General features: G+C 40.4%; 1 protein-coding gene across 3 annotated transcripts in view; it reads left to right on the top strand.

Annotated features, from left to right (window-relative positions):
- Positions 1-22,411, top strand: part of CUEDC1 (CUE domain containing 1) — a 143,233-nt gene that overhangs the window by 89,270 nt on the left and 31,552 nt on the right. For 2 of the 3 annotated variants that reach the window (XM_075195567.1, XM_075195565.1), the window contains exons 6-7: positions 5,435-5,509; positions 10,397-10,492. In XM_075195567.1, coding sequence (XP_075051668.1) covers positions 5,435-5,509; positions 10,397-10,492 — 171 coding nt within the window. The remainder of the gene's footprint in view (positions 1-5,434; positions 5,510-10,396; positions 10,493-22,411) is intronic. The other variant, XM_075195566.1, reaches the window with a different exon arrangement.

The raw sequence follows: 22,411 nt of genomic DNA, 5'->3' as shown, positions 1-22,411 counted from the left end.
AAAAAAGATATTAAATACTATTATTTTACAGTGTCAGAAAAAGCATCGGAACTGGCTTAGTATCATTGAAGAATGTATATAATATTTATTTTCTAATAATATACATGAAAAGGTCTACGTATTTCATTCACAGCTATAAAAATATATGTAATTTAATATACACTATATTAATGTCTTTCAATTAGAACTAAATATTACAGAGGACATTAATAGTAAAGGTCTCTATGACCTAGTGATCATTTAATGGCCATATAAACAGATTTAACCGTATAAATATGTAAATTGTCCACATACTTTATCACTTTTGCCATATTGGTCATTCCACATCAGATCACCCAAAAAAACATGAAATGTCCACCACCCATCTCAGATTTTTTTGAAAATGTTTTAGTTAAGAGAGGATGTCGAAACAACTATTTCTGCCAAAAATCTCGACTAACAATTAGTTGATTAATAAATTGAAAAATCAATATTAAATAATTTACTAATTGCGGCTTCTTTATCCAGTTTATTTGAAGTATGGGTGTTTATTAAGGAAGCACCACAAAATTTGGACCCCTAAGGTAACTCTTCCTCCTGAATCCAAAAATCCAAACCAAATTACTTTATCTGCGTCATGTTTTGCGTTACGGCAAAAACGCACATTTTGTTCAGTGTAACCTATATAGCACTGTACATTTTGACTGCAAGTTCAGAAGACAAGCCTGCTAGCCCTAGTATTTGTATTTCAGCAATGACAATTAGCAATGGAGTTCTTCTCTTTGTATGTTACATATATAACATTAGAATGTGACTGCAGAATTACACCAACCCTGCCAGCACTAGTATTTTTCAGCAATGAGAATTAGCAATGGAGCTCCCCTGAATGTCACTGTAGAGTTTGTTAAACACTGCTACCTCCTCCTCTTTCAATTCTATCTCTGTTGCTACCCAACTGTTCTACACACTGTGCTACCCCTTCTGTGTCCCTTTTTCAAATGGTGCTAGATCGCCGTGGAGGGCGGTATTTATAGATTTCAAAACTCGCGAGATCCGACGAAGTAACAGTGAGGTTTTGCCTCCTTTTCGATCCTGAAAAAGCGCAAAAGTACCGAGCCAACTTGGCTCTGTACTTGGATATACTAAGTTCGGGTGTGTTCGGTTCTTGAGGAACCGAGCCTGAGCATCTCTAATAATAACAATGGTTGGGAAAGTTTTGTGTATTCTAGCCGTCTGAGGACATCCACATGCCCCTTGACACCTAGCCATGGAAGCTACAGTCCTGTTCAACCACTTTGCATCATTTCAGCAAGTTTGATCCCTCTTTAAAGCTGTTATGCGGTTCTTTATGTAGAATTTCACCCCCGACCAGTTTTGATCTTTGAGTATGGATGGTTCAGCCATGAGGCACGCAATACAGTCTCGCTTTCCAGGCACCCAGCATGTCTGTATAAACCTCATTAGTTATTTCTCCACAGCCTGGACCTCCTCTCTGTCCCAGGATTTCCTCCACACTTCTTTGCAACCTGACAGGAGAGTGCTCCATTATGGCTCCGTAATATACAGAGAAGGCAAAGTTCTTCTGCCTAGCAAAACTGTGTGCTATACCTACCTGTGGAAGCCATGTCTGAGCACTGGTCCCGTGTTGCCAGGTCCATACACCGCCTCTCTTCTGACGTGAAAGTGTCAACTAAACGCTTGGCCTCTTGTCCCTCTGTCACGGGGGATTGCTCATCATCCGATATGTCACTCTGTAGCTGGGCCGGTTCGGTTCTGAAAAGAAACAGATATGTAAATGACCAAGGTAAAAGTCAAAAGCATACATCAGACACCAGATTTTCCACTTACTGTCTGGATCAGTGTGCATCTCGTCCAAATTCTTGCCTTTGAAATCAGCCAGTATGCCACTCTCAAGAGCCATTAACAGTTTGCTGATCTTGGCGAGTTGTAGGGTACCTTCTGGGAAGCGGTAATACTGGCAGTGCACCCTGATGTCATGCCCAAGGAAGTCTGCCAATTGATCCAGTTCTGTGTCGTTTAGGCTGAGGACCTTCGAGAAAGTGGCAATGTGCTTTCGAAGCTTCGTGGAAGACAGTGTGGGGCCAAGCATCCCCAATGCTTGGACCCACACTCTCCGGCAAACAGTCGTATGCAATCATATGAGCACCACAGTGGCCTAGTGGTTAGCACTTCTGCCTCACAGCACTGGAGTCATGAGTTTGATTCCCGACCATGGCCTTATCTGTGTGGAGTTTGTATGTTCTCCCTGTGTTTGCGTGGGTTTCCTCCCATACTCCAAAAACATACTGGTAGGTTAATTGGCTGCTATCAAAAATTGATCCTAGTCTCTCCTTCTCTGTCTCTCTGTGTCTGTGTGTGAGTGTATGTCTATATTAGAGAATTTAGACTGTAAGCTCCAATAGGGCAGGGACTGATGTGAATGAGTTCTCTGTACAGCGCTGTGGAATTAGTGGCGCTATATAAATAAATGATGATGATGATGAATCATAGGCTCTGAAGTATGACAAGGCAGCTGGTGTGGCGAGTATGTAGAAATTTTGGCTATCCACTCCACATTTGTCACACTTTTCTGCCAGAAGTTCCATTGCAGCTTGCATGGCTGGTGTCAGCAGAATGGGGACTTTTCTCCCTCATTTTCCTCAGATTTCAATATGAGTGAAGTGTCGACAGAGCTTCCTCTCAACCTCAGAAAGCGCTGGGACACATCTTTGTGGAGATCCGAGGTATCTCTTGAGTAGAAGGTAGTCGGTAACATTTTTTGAAACTTCCCATTCCCTTCTTCGATTGAACAAGAGCACCTGTGCCAGGGTGACTTTTGCAAGTAGTGCCCAGTGGTTAACCGTAGGCTCGGTGGATAGCCCATTTCGGTAGGCTTGCTGCTTCTCATCAAGGTACAAGTGCATCTTTTTCACATCTTCTGTGAAAGGTAAGAGCTGAGGCATGTTCCACTTGGACTCCTTAAGAGTTTTCAAGGCAGCCGATGAGATCAACTCGTTCCATCTTGCCTCATATAGCTTCCTGAAATTTTGTGTTTTTTCAAATGCAGCAGTGCAGCCATCCACCATGGCTCGGAACTCCACAATGCTCGCTATCTTTTGCAGACCGTGCCCGATCTTGAGTGCTAGCGAGGGCGTCTTAAATGTACCTGTCTCTCGTCCTAGCCAGCTACCAGCTTCACAGCGTCTACTACGTGCAGAAAGTTCGATGGGGCGGTAAAGTCTTCCATCCTCTCCAAAGGGGTAGCTCTTTTGGCCTGCAGCAGTAGAGCAGTAGGCTGCCCATTTCTCTAAGCTTCTGATGGATGTACTCGTGCCTGCCAACATCCCATCCGACCCGGTTGAACAGATGCTGTCCCATCTGCATGATGCATTGATCATTTTTGACTGAGTCATGTTAATCAAGATCTTCCAAAAGCCATCACTAATGCCAGTTGGAACAGGCTGAGCAAAGGCGCACAGTGACTGGACTATGTTCTTGCAGGTGTGAGCTTGTTTCCCCCTTCGGTTTAGCAAACATCTCTTCATGTGTCGCCACAGGTATTTTCTTGCAAACAAGCCCTGGCAGGCTACACAGTGCATGAAGCCTTCAGCATCCATCTGTTTGGAAGTTTTCACGGGACCAGAATGCCATGGCCTGCCCTCATTGCTTCAGCATTGTGTTCAAAGTTGCCCCTATTGCAAAGATGTGCCAATTGCATGCACCTTTCTTTCGAGTGCTTGGGGAATTTCAGGGCCCAGGCTACTTCAGTCTCATTGCGCTGAACACGCTCCATATGCCAGGCAATTTTTAGGAGGGGCTTCTCACAGTACAGGCAGTACTGCTGTTTGTTATATGCCCTGGAGCCATCACGGTTGCTGGATAGCGTTTGGACAGACTGCATCGTCTCTCCGACACTTTGTGTTTAAAAGACGGCTATCAGAATGTCGAGAATGGTCATACATAGAACTCATCTGTGGGTACCTGCACTCTGCTGCGCTGGTGAGCAACGGGGCATTACAGCTGGTGTCTGAACCGCTCTCCTCCGAAGTGTCAGGGGCATACTCTTCTCCACTGCTCTCTGGGCTATGGTCGGAGCTATTGTTGGGCTCTGTCATGCTTCACTGTCCCCGCTTTACCTTCAGCAGCAGAGGTGGTGTGCAAAGCGCTGCAGGATGCAGTCACTTCCTTTTCCTGCTCCTGCTATGCATTCGGACGGAATATTGGCCTATAGCAGTGGGAGGCACACACACTTTCTCCCCTCCCCATTGGACACATGCACACCTTTGTTCCGACAACTGTGACTCGTGGGGACATACCAGATTTTTATGCTGAGCATATCAGCAAGGTCCCTTGGATTGATTAGCCTTGAGAAGATTTGTGGGGACCTCAAATTTTGTCCCACTACGACTCATGTAGTGGGACAAACAGGTAAACAGGTCAATGTCCCCACAAGCATATGAATGCAAGTACACACACATCCACACACACTTACTTCCATGCACAGACAAACACACTTCCACGCACAGACACACACACACTAACCTGATCCTGTCTCCAGCTTCTTTCTTCTGTGGCTTGGGACAGTGTGGGTAGGGGGCGTGTCTAAGGTCTGATAGGCTGAGTTACTGTTTTGTGTCATTCAGCCAATTGGAGCACAGCAGAGGCTACTGAGGAGTTCCTGCTTGATCAGGAATCTTTTCAGTACTAGAGAGATATAAGCTGCTCCTCCACTTGCACAGGTCCTCAGTGCACGGGTTTAGCCCCACCCCTCAGAAAGGGGGCAGAGCCATTTGGCAGGGGGGGCATTCCGGGGAATACCCTGGTATCCCGGCGGCCCAGTCCGACGCTGATTCCAACCCAACTTCCTGTACAGCTAGTAAAGTTAAGGCACTGGAGGGAAACCTAAACTAAAAGGAATAGTGTATTGTGAGGCAATAAATATGTTTGTATCTTATGTTAAAAACCGCATAGAAACTCTTCTGAAAACATGGAAAATATTTATCTAGTCAAGTTGAGGCACTGGTGTAATCAGTAATCTGACAATAAAATTGTATGTTTAAAGCAGCAATCACTGTTATATTATTATTTTAATTATATGAAATTGTATGGAAGTAACATACAGCACTAATTAGTTTGGCTGTAAATTAAAGGAAGGAGGTAAAATTAAAGTGTTTGAACTTAAGAAGTAAACTTAGAGGAGTTATATAGCGACAGCAAAAATGTAAGTAAATGAATATCAAATGCAAGCATGTTTTTTAATGTTTAGTTATAATAAAAATCTTATTTTTAATAAGTTTTCAGTTATTCAGTGTCAAAAAAAGTCATTCACGAGTGTGAAGTGACACTTAAAAATTCTTATGAATTGAAATTTATAAAAGTATATTTTAGGCACTTTCAGAAGACATCATTGTTTCAGTGTGTGCCAAAATGATTAAACAAGCCTTACATTTTTCAGATCGTTTGAAATACGAGTCAAAAAAAACCTCTAGCAGTACGCCAGTGAATAATGATTTTTGCCCTTCAATATCAGGTAAGGACAAATGATAGTAGAACACAATCAATACGTTTTTGGCATGCAGCCACGCTTTGAAGAATATATATAATAGTTATACCACAGAACACATTAGTCATCAAAGTAGAACTGTGGTTAAAATGAGTAAACTATTAGATATGTACAGCTATATCTGCCATACCACCACTTCTCCTATTGCTTTCATTGTACAACTATTAAATTCCATTCTCTTAGATTTTTCATACTACCACATTTTATATATATATATATATATATTAGAGAGAGAGAGAGCTATAGAAATATAGATGTCTATGTGTTCCCTAGCTAGGTCATTTGCATTAGCTGACTACCTTTTTCCCAATAACATAATAACATTCAGAACACACACTGTGGTATGCAGAATATATTATCTCTTTGTATATTTTCATTACTGCTGTTTTATATTCATCTCCACTTGTATCGTAAATAATAGCTGATTGGACTAACTCTCATTGTCAAAGTGTAAACAATGCAAGCATTTCAGATGGTGAAATTTGTAATTATTCCTTTCGAATAGCAATTTTGCTACCTGTTCGAAAATAATTGCTGGTATGTACTGAAATTCAAACGTGAAAATTGTGTGAATGTATAAAGAAAGGTGACATTTATCCTTGTCTAACAGGGATCAATATAGTCATAACCTAACTGTGCCAGCAACTGACTAATCAGCAATGGCCACAACCTCCGGGCACATGCCTAGCTCCTCTGAAGTGCTAGCCCTAATGCTAGCAAATGTGTGCGGTAGTGGAGGGCTCTGTATTATTTAGCTTGATAATATATATTAAATATTTTTCATGTTTATTCTTGCTCTCTGCCTCTATGCTCTCTTCCCCACCTTTGCAGCAGGTTGCCAAGGATAGGATACAGGTGCTTCTCTAATATAGCAGACACATTTTATCTTCAATCCTCCTTGGCAGCCATCAAAATGGGTAAGATTCCTTCTAGTTTAGATAGAGACAGGATAAGTTAAAAGGCCCCCAGACAGTATATAATACAGCTCTTTCTCTTTCCCCCTACATCTTTTCTTGTCTATAGCTAGGTTGGTCAGGTAATGTTTCTTATTTTTCTGTAGCATAGGGGCTTACCAGATTTGTGGATCTCGTCGACGCTGAGGACTGGGTTGGATACTTAGGGAAAGATAGTCTGCTATCTCTGAAAGCAGATACGGTTTGTATAATTCAAATGGTGCACGCTAGTATGTTGACATTGGTATTCTACGCATACACTCGTGCAGCATAACGGCACCGAGATGAAGATCTAAGCAGAAATAGGACTTAGAATTGCTCTCAGTGGTCCCTTTTCCTGGCAAAAAGAGTGCCCTTTTTGGGTTACTGTGTGCAGGAGCCAGATACCTTGTGCAGTATGGAGCTTGAGTTGGACCCCAAATAACACCCACTATAGGTAAGCACCCAAGTTAGCGGTGCTTTATTGTTTCTGCATTACTTATGCAGTGATTTGCTAGTAATATATTATCCTTTCAGTAGGCTTGTAGAGCCTGTGGGAGGGAAGGAGAATAAATTGCAACAACCTTGTTTGTGGAGACTGTGATAAACCTTTAACATCCAAATCTGAAGGGGTCTTTTTTATAATGTGTAGTTCTCAAACTAAGTAAAAAAAATCCCCCCTGAGATGTTTAAAGAAAGTATAGCCTGGATGATGGTGTCTTATGTAACCACGAATGATTTGTGTTCGTTGCAAGGCATAAAGAGAGCAAGGTCTCTTTAGAGGGATTCTTCAGAGAATTTAGAAGACTCTTGTAGTAATGAATGTGGAAGATGAAAGGAACACCTAACATGTTTAATGCAGATAATATGGATATTTTGCTCAAAAACATGTACAAGTCTATGGGGGTGAATCAAGAAATAAGTTTGGCGGCTTATAAATCTCTTTTTTGAGGAACACAGTTTTTCCGTTACAACATCAAGTTGTAAAAGAATCTACTTATATGGAATGAGCACAAGTGAAAAATCATCAGTCGAATGCAAAGAGATTAGAACGTATGTATCTATTCAGTGACAGAGGCACAGAAGTGTAGCCTGGTCCCAACAATAGATGCAGCAGTAGTTAGTATGTTGGCAAGAACTATTATCCCTTTAAGGGACCCAATGGATAAAAAGATGTTGAGCTATTTTTTTATTTGTTAATACCTGTTGAAAAGTTTTGAGGTTATACAGAGAGGCATAGAATTTTTGTGCAAAGCATTTTTGGACACTGATGGCATGAGCAGTGGTGGCTAGGAGAGTACTCTAGTTGCAAAATACTTTTTTAAGACATTGTAAGAAGTGAATACAAGATATAGTTCCATCTGTACACAAGGGGAAACTTCATCCATGACTCCATCAAACCCAGAAGGTGTTGCAGCTTTATACAACAGTCTGCACACTTTAAGTAAAACTGGATTAATTCCTCTTGTTGCCTCTCCAGTCTCTTCCTCAACAGAAAATCATCAGGAACATTTCACACTGTTGTGGATTTGAGGATATTCAACAAGTTTGTCCATGCCAGACACTTTCACATGTGGTCTGTGAATTTTACCCTCACAGCCATGAACAAAGGTGATTTTCTCACATTCCTAGAACATAATGATAACTGTTTTCATGTCCCTGTAGCAGTTCATCATAGGAAATTACTCTAGGTTATGGGGCAACACTTTCAGTTCACCAGCCTGCCTTTTGTCCCCTGAGAATTTTAACAAAAAGTCATCTTGTCTCATCACAACAAATAAAGTTTCTGGGGGACCAGGTGAACCCCATATAGAGCATGGTATCTCTGTCAGAAGATAGGTGTATCAAGATCCAGTACCTGGCACAACTAGAGACTTTTCACAAAACAACAATATGGAAGGGACTTTAAATATTAGGAATGTTTTCCTCCACCATAGGAGTCATTCACTTGGAAGGTTGGTACATGTAGAATCTCCACCCAGAACTACTGATCCAGTAGGATCATAAGCAGATTTCTCTGAATCATACCATCAGGCTCTCAAGAGCCACCAAGAAGTATCTCAGTTGGTGGCCAAAGTTAAAGGCACCAGGAGAGTCACTTTTAAAACCAGAGTGTGTAATACAAGGTACTCCAGTAACACAGGCTGGGGAGCTCACCTTCCTGTACAAATAGCACAAGGGGAATCATCAAGAAGTAAGAAGAAACTATGCTTAAATGTCTTAGAATGAGAGCAGTGTGAAAAGCAGTTCAGCACTTCAGTTAAAAGGGGAGCACCTCAGAATATTTTCAGACATCAAGACTATTGTGGCCTTGACATTGGGAGGTACAAACCGAATCATGATGGTGAAATAAGCATAAATCATGCCTTGGGCATAAAAATAAGGTGAAGTTGCTACTAGCGCTGTTTGTAGCAGGAAAGCAGAACATAATAGCAGATTACTTCAGTCAAAGGGGAATAGACTCTTCATCAGGAAGTGTTCCAGTCACTAAAAGAAAAATGTGGGCTTCTTCAAGGGTAAATTATGGCAACAGACCATATGTGCCCAGGTTCTTCTCTCGGCACAAAGCTCCAGGGATAGAAGGAATAGAAGCTCTTACAGTTCCTGGATGTCTCAGCTAGGTTATGTTTTCCCTCAATTTCACTTATTACTCTCATTCTAAAAAAGATTTGAAAAAGAAAAAAGAAAAGAGCAGAAGTGATCCTTTCACCGTGGCCATGACATTTGTGGTTTCTGTAGCCTGGGAGATGATTCTGGGAACTACCATGACTTCTACTTCTTCTACCAGATCTCCCACACCAAGGTATAATTTTTCAACCAAATCTAGAGCAACTAGCTTTTTATGGCACGGAGATTGAATGGGAGATTCTCAGAGATAAGGGAGTCTCGCTGACATTGATCAACACACTTTTATAAGCAAGAAAGAACATCTCTTCAAGAGTCTATTACAGAGTCTGGAGCAATTAACTTCCTTCAGGACGAATTATGCAAGGATCTTGCCTTATATTCTCTACTCTGGGTGTCTTCTTAGATACCAAATTAGAGGAATTTATTATTCAATTCTTTCATGCATTAAAGAAGATCTGGCTCTCTATTAGGTCCTTTGTAAGGTAGCCGGATGGAGCATAGCTTCGCTAGTCCTTATCATCTGGATTTTTTTAATCTTCTATGGACTCTGAGTTTGTGAGACATGCTTACCACACAGCCACTGAATAATATTCAGCATATTTGTCTTATTTGTTCTTTTGTAGCCCGCTTTATTATATTGTTTATAAACATTCCATTGTGATGACTGCCGTGGAGGAGTGCAGAGGAAAACTAGCGATATGTTTATATTTTGCAAAGACCGTTTGCAAAGTTACTCAGAGACGCAGAGGACGAGGAGGGGCTGCATCATTTGCTGTCAGGGGAATTTTTGTTTATCCTGTCTCTAGCTAAACTAGAAGGGAACTTACCCATTGTGATGGCTGCAGAGTATTTATAGGAAAAGCAATTAACAGTAACTTTAATTATTTATTTTTCTTTAATGCACGTCTGTCCAGTTTTTTGAATTAGTGGATTCATAGATAGGGGCAGAGTCAGTAATGTCATAGCAACTAAAATTACTGTAGTCTTAGTGTTTTGATTTTCTTTAGAACCCTTCAGGACACTGTCCCAATTATGTGGGCGAGGCATTTTTTGTAATAGAATATGGAGATAATAATGCTGTGTAGCACCATCTCAGGTGTGTGCAAAGAAAGTTTTGTATGGTATAGTATGGCTTTAGCTTTTATATTAAATGTTCAGGTCATGCAATAATTTATAATAGATCACTGTTTTTTTATGAAACCAGATTTGCGTTTGCTGACTTTTGACTTTTTCTGTTTTGTCTAAATCAAATGAATTCTCACAGAATGAGTGTTCTGTATCATCTTCTTTACAGCAGATGAATTTCAGGCTGTGTCTGGACTCTGTGATTCTAATAGTGCTATATCTGAAGATGCCTTATTTAGAGATAAATTAAAACACATGGGAAAATGTAAGTATCCTATGTAATTTTCTTTTAAAAAAATCTGTTTTAAACTGGAGTTTTTTAACTTTTCACTAATGGTGCAACTTAATACGCAGATCAATCACAAAACTTAGCAAGTAACATAACTTCCACAGGCTTCAGTCCCACTTAATCAATGTCATAGCAATACATAATAGTTGTGGGTGTAGTACCAATTAACGGTACTGACTACCTCAACAGAGGACAGAACAGCATGAGGAGTGCGATGTCTCTAATAACGTCATTTTCAGCTGTGTGGAAGACAGCCAATTGGGATATGAAGAAATCTGCATTCGGAGCAGTAATTTTCTTTCAAGATCGGTATAGTAGCTCATCGCACTACTCATGCCGGTCTGTCCTCTGTCGGGGTAATCTGTATCGTGAAACTGACTACTACCGATAGTAACATGATCTTGTCTACTATGCATGCCTTTATTTGTTAGGGTAGATGGCTCATTTGTATTTTCCTCAGCCCCTGGATTACCTCCTCTCAATATAAGAGATGAATTAATCCTGTCATTTCAGATTGTAGAGAATTATTGTGGGCATATTCTAATCTTGTATATAACTTTCTGATGGGAGTGCTGGTTATAACAATTGTTTCTATGTGCTAGTTGTGAGATGGGCATCTGCCGTCTGCTTTAAAGCTACGGTTTTCCTTAAAACAAAAAAAAATATCTTAAAATGATTATGGTTGGTTAAGTTTTCTTCATGCAATACTAATAATAGTAGTATACACACAATTGGATCCATTCTCAGTTGGCTGGGGTAGAAATTCTACTACCTCTTTACAGACACTGGCCGTGGGACGACATATCTGGATGGAGGGGCCAGAAATTGACATTTCCCTGGCGGCACTTAGAGCAGTATGTAATAGTACAAGTTAACCCGTGCATGATACTCATGCATTCTAGTCAAATCAAGATACTTAAGGTCTTAAAAAGGTTCTTGTCATGCATTTGGGCCTAGCCCAGGCCTCCTCAGGGGAAGATCGTTACTTCCCGACGCAAGCGCCCTTTTTAATGTGTGTTCATGAGGTAAAATTACCTCACGGAAATGAGTTTGACCCCTCAACTCGTAAATTTAGCCTTTACTACCCCTCCCACGGGGGGAAGGGAGGATGATGGAAGTTAACTGACTTGACTATTCTAATTTTTTTGTCAAATAATGTCAGTATACCAAATTTCAGGTCAATTGGATGAGCTCTTTCTGAGAAAATAGTTTTTTCCACACACACTAACGCACGCCTCTACACATGTGTGTTCATGAGGTAAAATTACCTCACAAAAATGAGTTTGAGCCCTACCAAATTTCAGCCCTTTTTGAAATTTTTTTCCCACACACACTAAGAATTTAGTAGGTCAGTGTATAACTCTGCCCAGCAGGTGGCGCTGCAACTTGTTTTTTTTTTACACACACACACACACACACAGACGCCACTAAGCATTTATATATTAGATAATATATGAACTTGAACCCTTAGCTAATTTGGCACACAGTGCAGGAATGTGACTCCAATTTCTGGTGTTCCATGCTAAAAAAGAGGTGGGTCCACTCATGTTTTAAAGTTTAGTTTTATAATTTAGAGTTAGGGGCAGGGGAATTGTATAACATAATTAGTTTTCATTCCCCAGTCAATAATATCACCATCATCATCATTTATTTATATAGCGCCACTAATTCCACGTGTAACAATAATAAAGGTAATTCTTTTGTACTGTATATAGTCAGACATCAACATTTCTGGAAGACTTAAAAATGGACATGGGCAAAAACTGCGGCCATTGACATGGAGCATGGTTTTACTCAACCAGTGATATTTAAGAAACATAGTCAAATATGACATTCCCAGCTGATCACTATTTATTAGCATTTAGTTCATTTGCCCATTCTAAAGACCAATCAATATACAATAGAGATTTATATTGATAACGTTTTAATTCAGACACCATTTTATAAACCCCAGTATAGTACAGACATTTTTCTAGCAGACATATTACTTGTGTCTGGCTGCTGAATAATGCAAACACTCCAGTCTTTGGTTGCTATACAATGTATACCCAGAGTATTTTGTGCAGCCTGCCAGCTTATCCCTCACCAAGTTTCCAAATTCAATATTTCTTGTTGCATCGGTTACTGTTCCCATGTCCTTTACTCAACTGAAAGGTCTCTGTGGGCAGTTGTAACAAACAGTATAGGGACATTCTGGCACTCAGCAGCTAATGTTATTCACAAGTTAGTGTCAGGTATTGGTTTTACATTGGCTCTTAAGACAAACCCATGCACATTCTGTAGTAATAAGGAAATGCCTATCACTCTACTTACACCAATAAAACAAGCCAGCGGCTGATTGGGCTGGGGGTACCTGGACTACCTATATTTGTTTCCTTTAAAATATTTTTTAACCTCCCCGGGTTAAAATATGCCAGCCAGTCCCTAAAAACAGGGGTTGAATAAATATGACTCCCTGTTTCTTGGTCTCAAGAGTGAAAATCGATACAGGAAGTGAAAATTGAATGACTTGCTATAAATACAGATTATTTGTCAGGCCTAAATAGGTTCATTTTATTGCATAAAGATTTTCATTTGTTTGTTTCTTTTAACCAAAATCTCTATCCGAGCATCTTATAAAACAATAATGGTAACACCTCCCTATTTTGTTGATTGATTCAGTTACTGTACTAAAACTGATAGCGGTGAAGAAAATATATCAGCTTCAGCACACTTATTTAAAGTACCTTTGTGAATAACATAGGCATGCCCATTTTTATCTGTAGTCTGTACCTGTGAATACATAACAGGACCAAAGTACTAGCAATGGTGACTAATATAAGAAACCCTAAAAAATAATTTTATACAGTGAACATTTCAGCACTGCTTTCACCTATCTGTGCGGGTGGGCAGCAGCTTGGTATTTCAGTAGAGCAATAGAGAAGAGATGGCTGGAATTGCCAATGGTAGACAGCGGCATGAAACATAGTGTGTGCATGAAAGATTTAGAAGTATTCTATACGAGAAGTGGTTTGTATTGCACAGTTGCAATGGTATTTTTGCACTAGATGTACTGTAGGGATTAGATGGGGAAATATAGGTTTGGAGCATAGAAGTGGATGTAGAGAGTGTAGAGGCTAGTGTCATTGTGGTTAGAGGCTGGTGGGGCCCATTCAAATGCAGACAAAAGTGGTGGAGTGGGGAGATTATGGTGTAATCAGACACTTATAGAATTCCATTGGGTCAAGCCTGCCCATTTGAGGTAGATGGAAACAAAAATTCTTGAAACAGCTAAATAACAAAATCTAACTTTTGAGGGTCCGGAAATAGAATATTAAATATATAATTTTTTATTTTTTTTATTAACATTCTTTTTATTACGTTTGTTTTCTTTCTCTTTCTGATTACCCCAACACCTGTCTGATGTTATTATTTAAAGTACCATTAAACCTACAATTTCACTAGATTTGCATAAAAGAGTTGTTTATAAAATATTCATATTTATATGTAATATAGATAAAAATATATAATAGAACGCATTTGCATAAAAGAGCTGTTTATAAAATATTCATATTTATATGTAATATAAATAAAGATATACAATAAAAAGGCACAATTTGTTTATAGGATTTAGACACTTGGTAGAATTAGAGGTGTTGATATAAGATCTTGATTTGCAAGTAAGCAGCTAGAAGTATGGAATCTCTTGTTCAGGAAACCATTAGCCAGAAAGTTCCAAAATACAAAGGGATAAAAGTTAATTTTTGCTGCTTTTTGGTAATAATGTCATACATCCCGACATGGTCACCGAGTGTTTCTTTCAATAGTCACTGCAAGGAGCGCTGCTAAACAGTTGGTTGAAGAGAAAAATGCCAAAGAACACAAAGTAAAATATAATTCGGTGTAATGTTCCAAATTAAGGAAAAGTCCTAATCCGGAAAATGTTTCAACCAATGCAGATAATAGATGCCATACCTGATTAAGAAAGCATTTGGTAGTAAGTAATAAGGTACACAGAGAACAATTTTTTGTATGCAGCTAGATAATAAAACGTCATATGAATTTCATTGTCCTAAGTTCAGTCAATACTTTTTTTTAATAATAATTTAAGAATGATTTAAATATATCTATTTGAGTGTTACAATATGTCTTTTTATTATGGATGATCAGAACTGTTTGGTTTAGTGGCCGTCATCACTTCTCTGATAACCTTCAGATCACAGAGCCTTCATTTAAAATCTAATTATACTGTCATACACGGTCCAGGATATTCTCTATTAAACTATTTGAAGCAGTGGTAGTCATGATCATGATGAAGCTGACAATGCCAACATGGGATAGCCCTACATCAGTGTTGGCTAACCTGTGACACTCCAGGTGTTGTGAAACTACAAGTCCCAGTATACCCTTACAGCAGTAAGCTGCTATATATTGGCAAAGAATGCTGGGACTTGTAGTTTCACAACACCTGGAGTGTCACAGGATAGCCAGCACTGCCCAACATGATGAGACCGAAGGTGAATTGCACAACATTGTGGTAATAGGGACAGCTTGAAAAGGAGACTTCAAACAATTCTGATGAATTAACATCCCACCAGGCTGCAATCACGTCAGTTTCAAGCTCCCCACTATCATTCGTACTGTTAAGCTGCTAATTTAAGGAGGCGCCGGCTGTAAAATGGTCTTTAGAAATCCTACAACTTTGTACAGCCAGTGCCTCCTTAAATTACCGATTGACAGCTTCTTTGGCCTAATCATGTTGGACTATTTCATGTCAGCGTTGTCAGCTTCGTGATAAGGTACCCAACCCATTCAGGTGCACACGTAGGGGGAATAGCGAGCACCCAGAAACCCCTACTACCTGTGCATGCTCGGATCTCTTACTCTGCACTCAGCTGTGCTTCTTGTGACTAACCCCTTCGTAGGGACCAGTCATCTTGTTCTATTACATGGTACAAGTCAAGGATCAGTTTAGACTCCTTTCCCCTTCCTCACTCATCTCACTCCCCTCTCTCTATGGTCGCCTCACCTCCCCTATGTGGTCGCCTCTCATCCCCTCTATGGTCGCCTCTCATCCCCTCTATGGTCGCCTCTCATCCCCTCTATGGTTGCCTCCCCTCCCCTCCCCTCTATGAATGATGGCTAATAGTAAGGTAGGATTTGGGCTAGTAAGCAATGTTCTAATAACTTATAATAGGCTGTTTGCAGGGAGGGTGGATTCTAAATACAGAAATAATGCTAAAAAGAGATGATAGGTTCTAGTGTGCAAGATCAGTTACAGCAACATTATGTAGCTTCTGTATAGTAAGGATAATAATACAGTCGTCATTGAGCAAAGAATAAATTACTATCATCATCATCACCATTTATTTATATAGCGCCACTAATTCTGCAGCGCTGTACAGAGAACTCACTCACATCAGTCCCTGCCCCATTGGGGCTTACAGTCTAATTTCCCTAACACACAGACGGGTCAATTTGTTAGCAGCCAATTAACCTATCAGTATGTTTTTGGAGTGTAGGAGGAAACCCACGCAAACACGGGGAGAACATACAAACTTCTCAGAGAAAATACCATGGTCGGGAATTGAACTCATGACCCCAGTGCTGTAAGGCAGAAGTGCTAACCACTACGCCACCATGCTGCCCAAATAAAGTGCAACCAACCCGCTCTTGGAGGAAATACCATGTGCTGCTATTAAATGATCAAATCTCTGCTGCACAGTTATGCTCTGCTGTGATACTGTAAGAAGGGCTGCTGTTAGGTACCGCCCCCTGATGATGCAAGTGATCGTGTCATCAATGGGGCGTGGCTAACGGCTGGAGGGAGCGTGGCCAATGGGAATATGCGCCAAGAGGGGGGGGGGCATCTTCTAGTCTGGACCCAGAAGGGAGTAGGTGGTCCTGGGTCCCTGGCAAGTGTATAGTCAAAAGTGGCAAGCACCCCTGTTAGCAAACTTGCTAGCCCAGTGAGGGCAGTTATGAAAACGGGATATGGAGCCCAGCAAGGGCAGCAACAGCCCCACATTACCCTGTGAGGGGTGGTAAGCAAGGGGATAAGACCCTCCAATTATGCAAGAAAGCCGTATAGTGAAGAATAAGGCTGCAGGGGCAATACCCACCTTCAGCGGTACCCCAGAAGTGGCATACGTGCAGAATGAGTGAGAGCATGGAGAGGTGCAGCACTGGTATAACAGTGGACAAAAGGGGGATTGTCCCCCACTACAAAGGCCAGTAAAAAGGTAGAGGAGGAGAAGCTGCTGAAAAAGTGTGCCTGAGAGAGAAAGGCATGGATGGATGGCAGCCAGAGGCCCTTGATAGGTGGCAGCTGCCACAGAAGCACATTTGTACGACAGCAGGGGGAAAAGAGCCCCTGGATAGAGTCCCCATGAGTATCAGCACCCGGGGAGAGAGTTAATGGCCAGATGCCCTGTTAGACGGATTTATTTGTCCTAAGCAGGAGGGAAAGTGCCATGTGTAACAGTACGGTTAGACCCTGCAGTCAGGGAAGTACTGTGAGTCATCGTGTGACTTGAGTAGGTTATGGAGGAGTCCCTGACCACTGGGATGTGTGACAAGTACAAAATAATCCCCTCATCTCTGCAGCTTCAGCAGAGAGATGAGGGGAGGTCCCTGTTTAGTGGTGAATCTCTGTACAGCAGCAGTAGGAACCCCTTTTGAAAGCAACCCCATACTTAACGGGGGGTCATTGCATGTAGCCAGTGTGGCTACAAGTTGAAAAGGAGAGTCCCTGACGTAGGGGATGGCGCGCACAAGCTTTGTGCGAGAACCTCTGAACCATGCCTTTCATCTGCCTGTGTATATGATGCATGAACTGTCAGAAATATTTTACTGCTGCAAAGTGTGTGCCGGAGGAGGTAAAGTGGTCATATAACCTTTACCTGCAACCGTTATACCCTTTTGTGCTGGAGGAGAAGAGGCGTTAAATAAAGTGTTTTCCTGTTTTGAACTGAGATGGCCTGGCGCCCAATATTGCATTGCACTGCACCACACTACTGCACTAGGGTCTGTCCACATGTGACTGTGTTAAACACCCGTTTATTCGGTGTGGGGGGGGGGGGTTCTCTGGTATTGTTTGCCCGTACCCACCAGCTAGCCAGGGCAGAACGTGCTGACTATAATTTGCAATATGGCCTAGCAGATCGACCCTTCACAATACTATAGGCTGCCATTTAGATACTGGAACACTATATACTGTTCGTAGCTATATATCTTGTATTAATCTCTCTTTTTTTCTACCTATCTGTCTACCTAACCTATTGTGAACACATGCAACTACACTAAATGGAAAGATTGCATAGTATAGTGTATATGTGTGTAAAGTGTGTATATGTATGTATAATTATCAGGTAAGAGAAAGCAGCACAGAGTTGGAAGTCAGTATAGCACTTATAAAGGCTCCCTGCAGTAGGTTGGTCAAGTCTCTTCTGGTGGTGCACCACCGCTTTGGGGCAACATTTATTACCACCAACATGGGTGGGCACCAGTGTTCTCGTTCAGTAGTTCATTATCTAGTTATGGCTCTGCTGTAGGGTGTGCAGTTAGGGAGGGTGTTTCCGTTGCCCAAAAAAAAACCATTTTCTTTGGAAACCCCTCTCTGGAAATCCTGCATTTGCCCCTGCCTTTTATAGTATTGCCATTCTTCTGTTTATTGCAGAAACATATCCTCTTCCTCCTTAATTGTAGCAAGTGGTTCGCTAATCATAGCTCAAAGAAAGCATTTGTATGTTAGGGGACTGACCCTTTTTCTTTTGTAATGCACAAAAACAAGCAACAATGTAATTTGTCATGTCTATGATGAGAAAAGTTTTGGTTCTATAGTCTTGTAATAAAAATAACATCCGTGTGTACAATGTATTTGGGATTATGTGATGACTATCAATTTTATAAGTTTACTGATGCACAGTAGTTCATTAAGATATTTTTATATTATACCACATTTTCTGTAAAATTGACATCAGGAACTGCTTCTAGAGGAGGAGGATAAGAGATGGTAAGAATAAGTCAGTGTTACAATTCTTTTAGGGAGAATTGACTAGAGACTTAAAATTGACATAATCATTTGAAGTTTATTGCAGCTATATCTATGTGCATCATGTCAAACAGTAGCTGAGGCTATGCAAGTTATTTTGCATTTTTAATTCACATGAATACACTTTTTTTTCTTTTGATATTTTGGATATTTCGCTCTCTACCCAACCTATTTTATTTCATTTAATTTTTAATGTACAATAAAATGTAACTTTTTAATCTTAACATATGACCACCCCGGAGTACCCAATTTAAACACATTCTTTTCTTTCTTCCTATTTTTTATGCTTGTTCTAAGATGAGCCAGCAGATGGCGATCATGTTTAAGAATTTTTTGGGCTTCAAATTACCTTTACCAAAGTTTAATTAAAGTAATGTTGCTTGCTTTTTTTTTTATAGCCTTAATCTGAATTTGTACATGCATTTTTTAAGCCTTAATTGATGTAGTTGACATGGTTTATTTAGAGGTGCTTTTCATAATTGCATTTGTATAATTGTGTCTTATCTAAGTGAAATGTGCACACTAGACTGACAAATTCAACATTCTAAGTTTCTATTTTCTAGCAGTGTTTTCAGCAAGTCGAATTTAGTTTTCTAAATGCTTGTGTAGCCTATGTAAACCCAACAGTTTCTAAGTGTGTTTCCCAATTAGAGTTTGCATGCAGGCTTTCAGGTAGACTTAGGGATGTCTGTAACCCAAACTATTTTATGCAGCACATTCCCTGGCTAGAAATTACTGTGGATAATTAGCACTGGTGGCTCTCCTACGGAAACTACTTACAGCCAGACCAAAGTGTAGATAAACAAATTAAGGAAGTGAAAAAGATGAGAATACTTTCCCTCCAACTGTCCTTATTTGTGGGAAATGTCCCAGTCCTCCTTGCACTGGAGTTGTCCCAATTACCCCAGGGACAGTGTTGAGATGATGAGAAAATAATAAGACCTGGGGTATATTTACTAAACTGCGAGTTTGAAAAATTGAAGATGTTGTCTATAGCAACCATCAGGTTATAGCTTTAATTTTTTTAGAATGTACTAAATACATGATAGCTAATATCTGATTGGTTGCTATAGGCAACATTTTCACATTTTTAAACCCGCAGTTTAGGAAATATAACCCTAAGTGTCACGCACTATGTGCTGGCAACTAGGCATTTTGTATATTTGTCCTTATTAGAGCCTCATCTGAGAGCCTTTCTGTCTGAAGTAGAAACCTAAATTATGACTATCACTTAAGAGGAACAAAGAATAATAGTGAATATATCTTAAACTGATTTATCTTTGTTAGAGGAAATGCATGATTTCTGAGGTTATATCTGCTACAATAAGCCTTTGTGGAGGAAGTATTTTGTGTATCGTGATGTGGGAAAATGACTTGTTGGGGTTTCTTACCTTTCTTTAGGAATGAGTATTCTGCGACTGTCTGAAGAAAGGATCCATGTTAGACCTTTTGATGTGTGAGGGTCTAGCACAGTGTTGGCTAACCTGTGACACTCCAGGTGTTGTGAAACTTGTAGTTTCACAACACCTGGAGTGTCGCAGGTTAGCCAACACTGGTCTAGCACCTGAAGGCACAGGAAGGTTTACTTAGTTAGATTTCCTGCGTCTAAAAACGAGATGCAGGAAATCACAGCAAAGTTTTAGAATATCACAGATAAGAGTAAATATTGTTAGCTTTGCATTGCATGTAAATCCATGTTTGGGTAAACAAATTGCATCCTGATTCTAAAAATAGCTTAGACCTCAGTGGGCTGGCTTACCCAGTGAGGCTGTGTTCAACTCTGTATAAAAAGCACTGTCCTGTATTGAAAATTGTTCATGTTCCATCTGCCCTGCTCCCCGGTACCTTTAACCAGGGTGAGCAAATAAAAATCACTTGCTTCAAAGACCTGCTTGGTAACTTCTCTATCCTTGTGACCTACAGATTAGACCCAAAATCTAATCCGTTCCCAGCTGTTTCTGAGGTTTGGACCCAGCATCCAGTACCACCGCTCTAGTGCTACCCAGCAGCTCTGGCCAGTGTGATAGGCCAGGGGGAGTCCATCCACAGCAAACCTGATTCATAGGAAGAGGTCAGGAGTACCAGCCCAGGTACACCAGTAACGGGGTCCACTTGCAGCGTCAGTTACCCAGAAGAAACCTGGTACTGGATGCCGGAAAAGGAGTCCAGTGGTGGCAGCATTTGTAAGCTCCTCCTACTGTGGTGAGAGGGCGTGTTTGGGATACCGAAAGGGAACGGTGGCAAAGTAATCCCAGCCGGTTCCCAGCAGCAACAGACAGGGTGGCATAAGTGGTCCATCCGGTCACAAAAAACATTAACTATTTAGCTTACGTCACATTCTGTTTTCTTTTTTAATTTTACCTTTATATTTGTCTTGTGTCTCAGCTTTTCAACTTGTGATTCATGTATGTACCCCATATAGTACCTCAGATTCTTACCTCAGAATACTTTTGTCTGTTAAATATACTTTCAAATAACATTACAAAACTAATAAGAAGAAATATGTTTCAAACATTTATATTCATAAGTAGTGGCAAATTTACACACATAATAAGAAGACACACTTTAGAGGCTATTTGGTAAACATTTATCATCACATAGGAGAACATGTTAAGACGACCTAAGAATGGTCTAGTGGACAAAAGATGAATGTGTGATACGATTGCAAGGTTACAGGACTAGCTAGCTTCTGAAAGAGTTTTATTAATTGATTAAGCAGAGCTTGTCATGCACTAGAAAATCATTGTTGTAGAATAATGGCAGGGGGTTAGCTATGATATCTTTGGGAATGTTGTGTGACATTATTGGTAGTGTGGCCAGCCCAGAAGAAGTGGAAAAGGGCAGAGCAGTTAATTTTAGACAGACAAAGCTTCTTAATTTTGCTCATAGCTTGAGCAGACAAATGACATAATAGCATGCTTGCCTGCAGAATGTTCTGTAATATTTGTGCTAGATTAATGCAATGTGCATATATCAGCATGTATTTATTTTAAAATGTGCATAGTTTAGATTCTTGTGTGTGTCAGCATATGCTGCAGGGGATTATTATGCTTTACTTGTGAATATAAAAAGTAACCTTGTCCTCCCATTATTAAATTAAATAATCAAATATATGTAATTAAAGCCTTTGGGGACATCACAGTACCTCAATAGGGCAGTCTCACATGTTTTCAATAAATAGTAGTCACAATGTGAAATTTTCCATACCCAGGTAACCTGAGGAATAGATGGGCCTTTTTCACACTCCAGTGCAATACCACTGGAGTGCATCACATGGAAATTACAGTGAAATCAGGTTGGCAGGCCTGGGTCTTTGCTAGGGATAGCTAAATCATCTGTCCCATGCAAGGCATTACTATTTGATTCTGAACATGGATCTAATAAACATTGCTACAATCATGCTTTATGTTGAAGTGTAGCTTCAACAGTTTTGGCCAGGAGAATCCTTTGGCTGTTGACAGATCAACAGGAAAACATTTTCCTAACAACTCCTCCTTTTCATGGTGGTTTTCTGTTTGGTGACAAACTGGATACCATGACTCGGAATACAAATACATCCAGATCTACCTTTCGTTACTGTAGAGGAAAGGAAGGAAGAAGACCGAGAAATTCATAATGACTGCTGGCTAACATAACCTCCAGTAGGTTTTGTTGGTGGCAGGATTGTGAAGTATGCAGAAGCCTGGATGCAATCTACCCAAGATTGCTGGGTTCAGGACATTATAAACAAAGTGTACAATATAGAATTTCGATTGGAACCCAGAAAAGTATTTTTGTGAAATGAAGGACTCATCAGAATCTCTTGATCAGCCTATAAGGCTCACACAGAGCACCAGGCAGTCTCTCCACTGGTGGTAGGATCC

Source organism: Mixophyes fleayi, chromosome 2, assembly GCF_038048845.1.
Source record: "Mixophyes fleayi isolate aMixFle1 chromosome 2, aMixFle1.hap1, whole genome shotgun sequence".
Lineage (NCBI taxonomy): Eukaryota > Metazoa > Chordata > Amphibia > Anura > Limnodynastidae > Mixophyes > Mixophyes fleayi.
The sequence above is the reverse complement of the archived record's forward strand: the minus strand, read 5'-3'. Positions and strand labels throughout refer to the sequence as shown.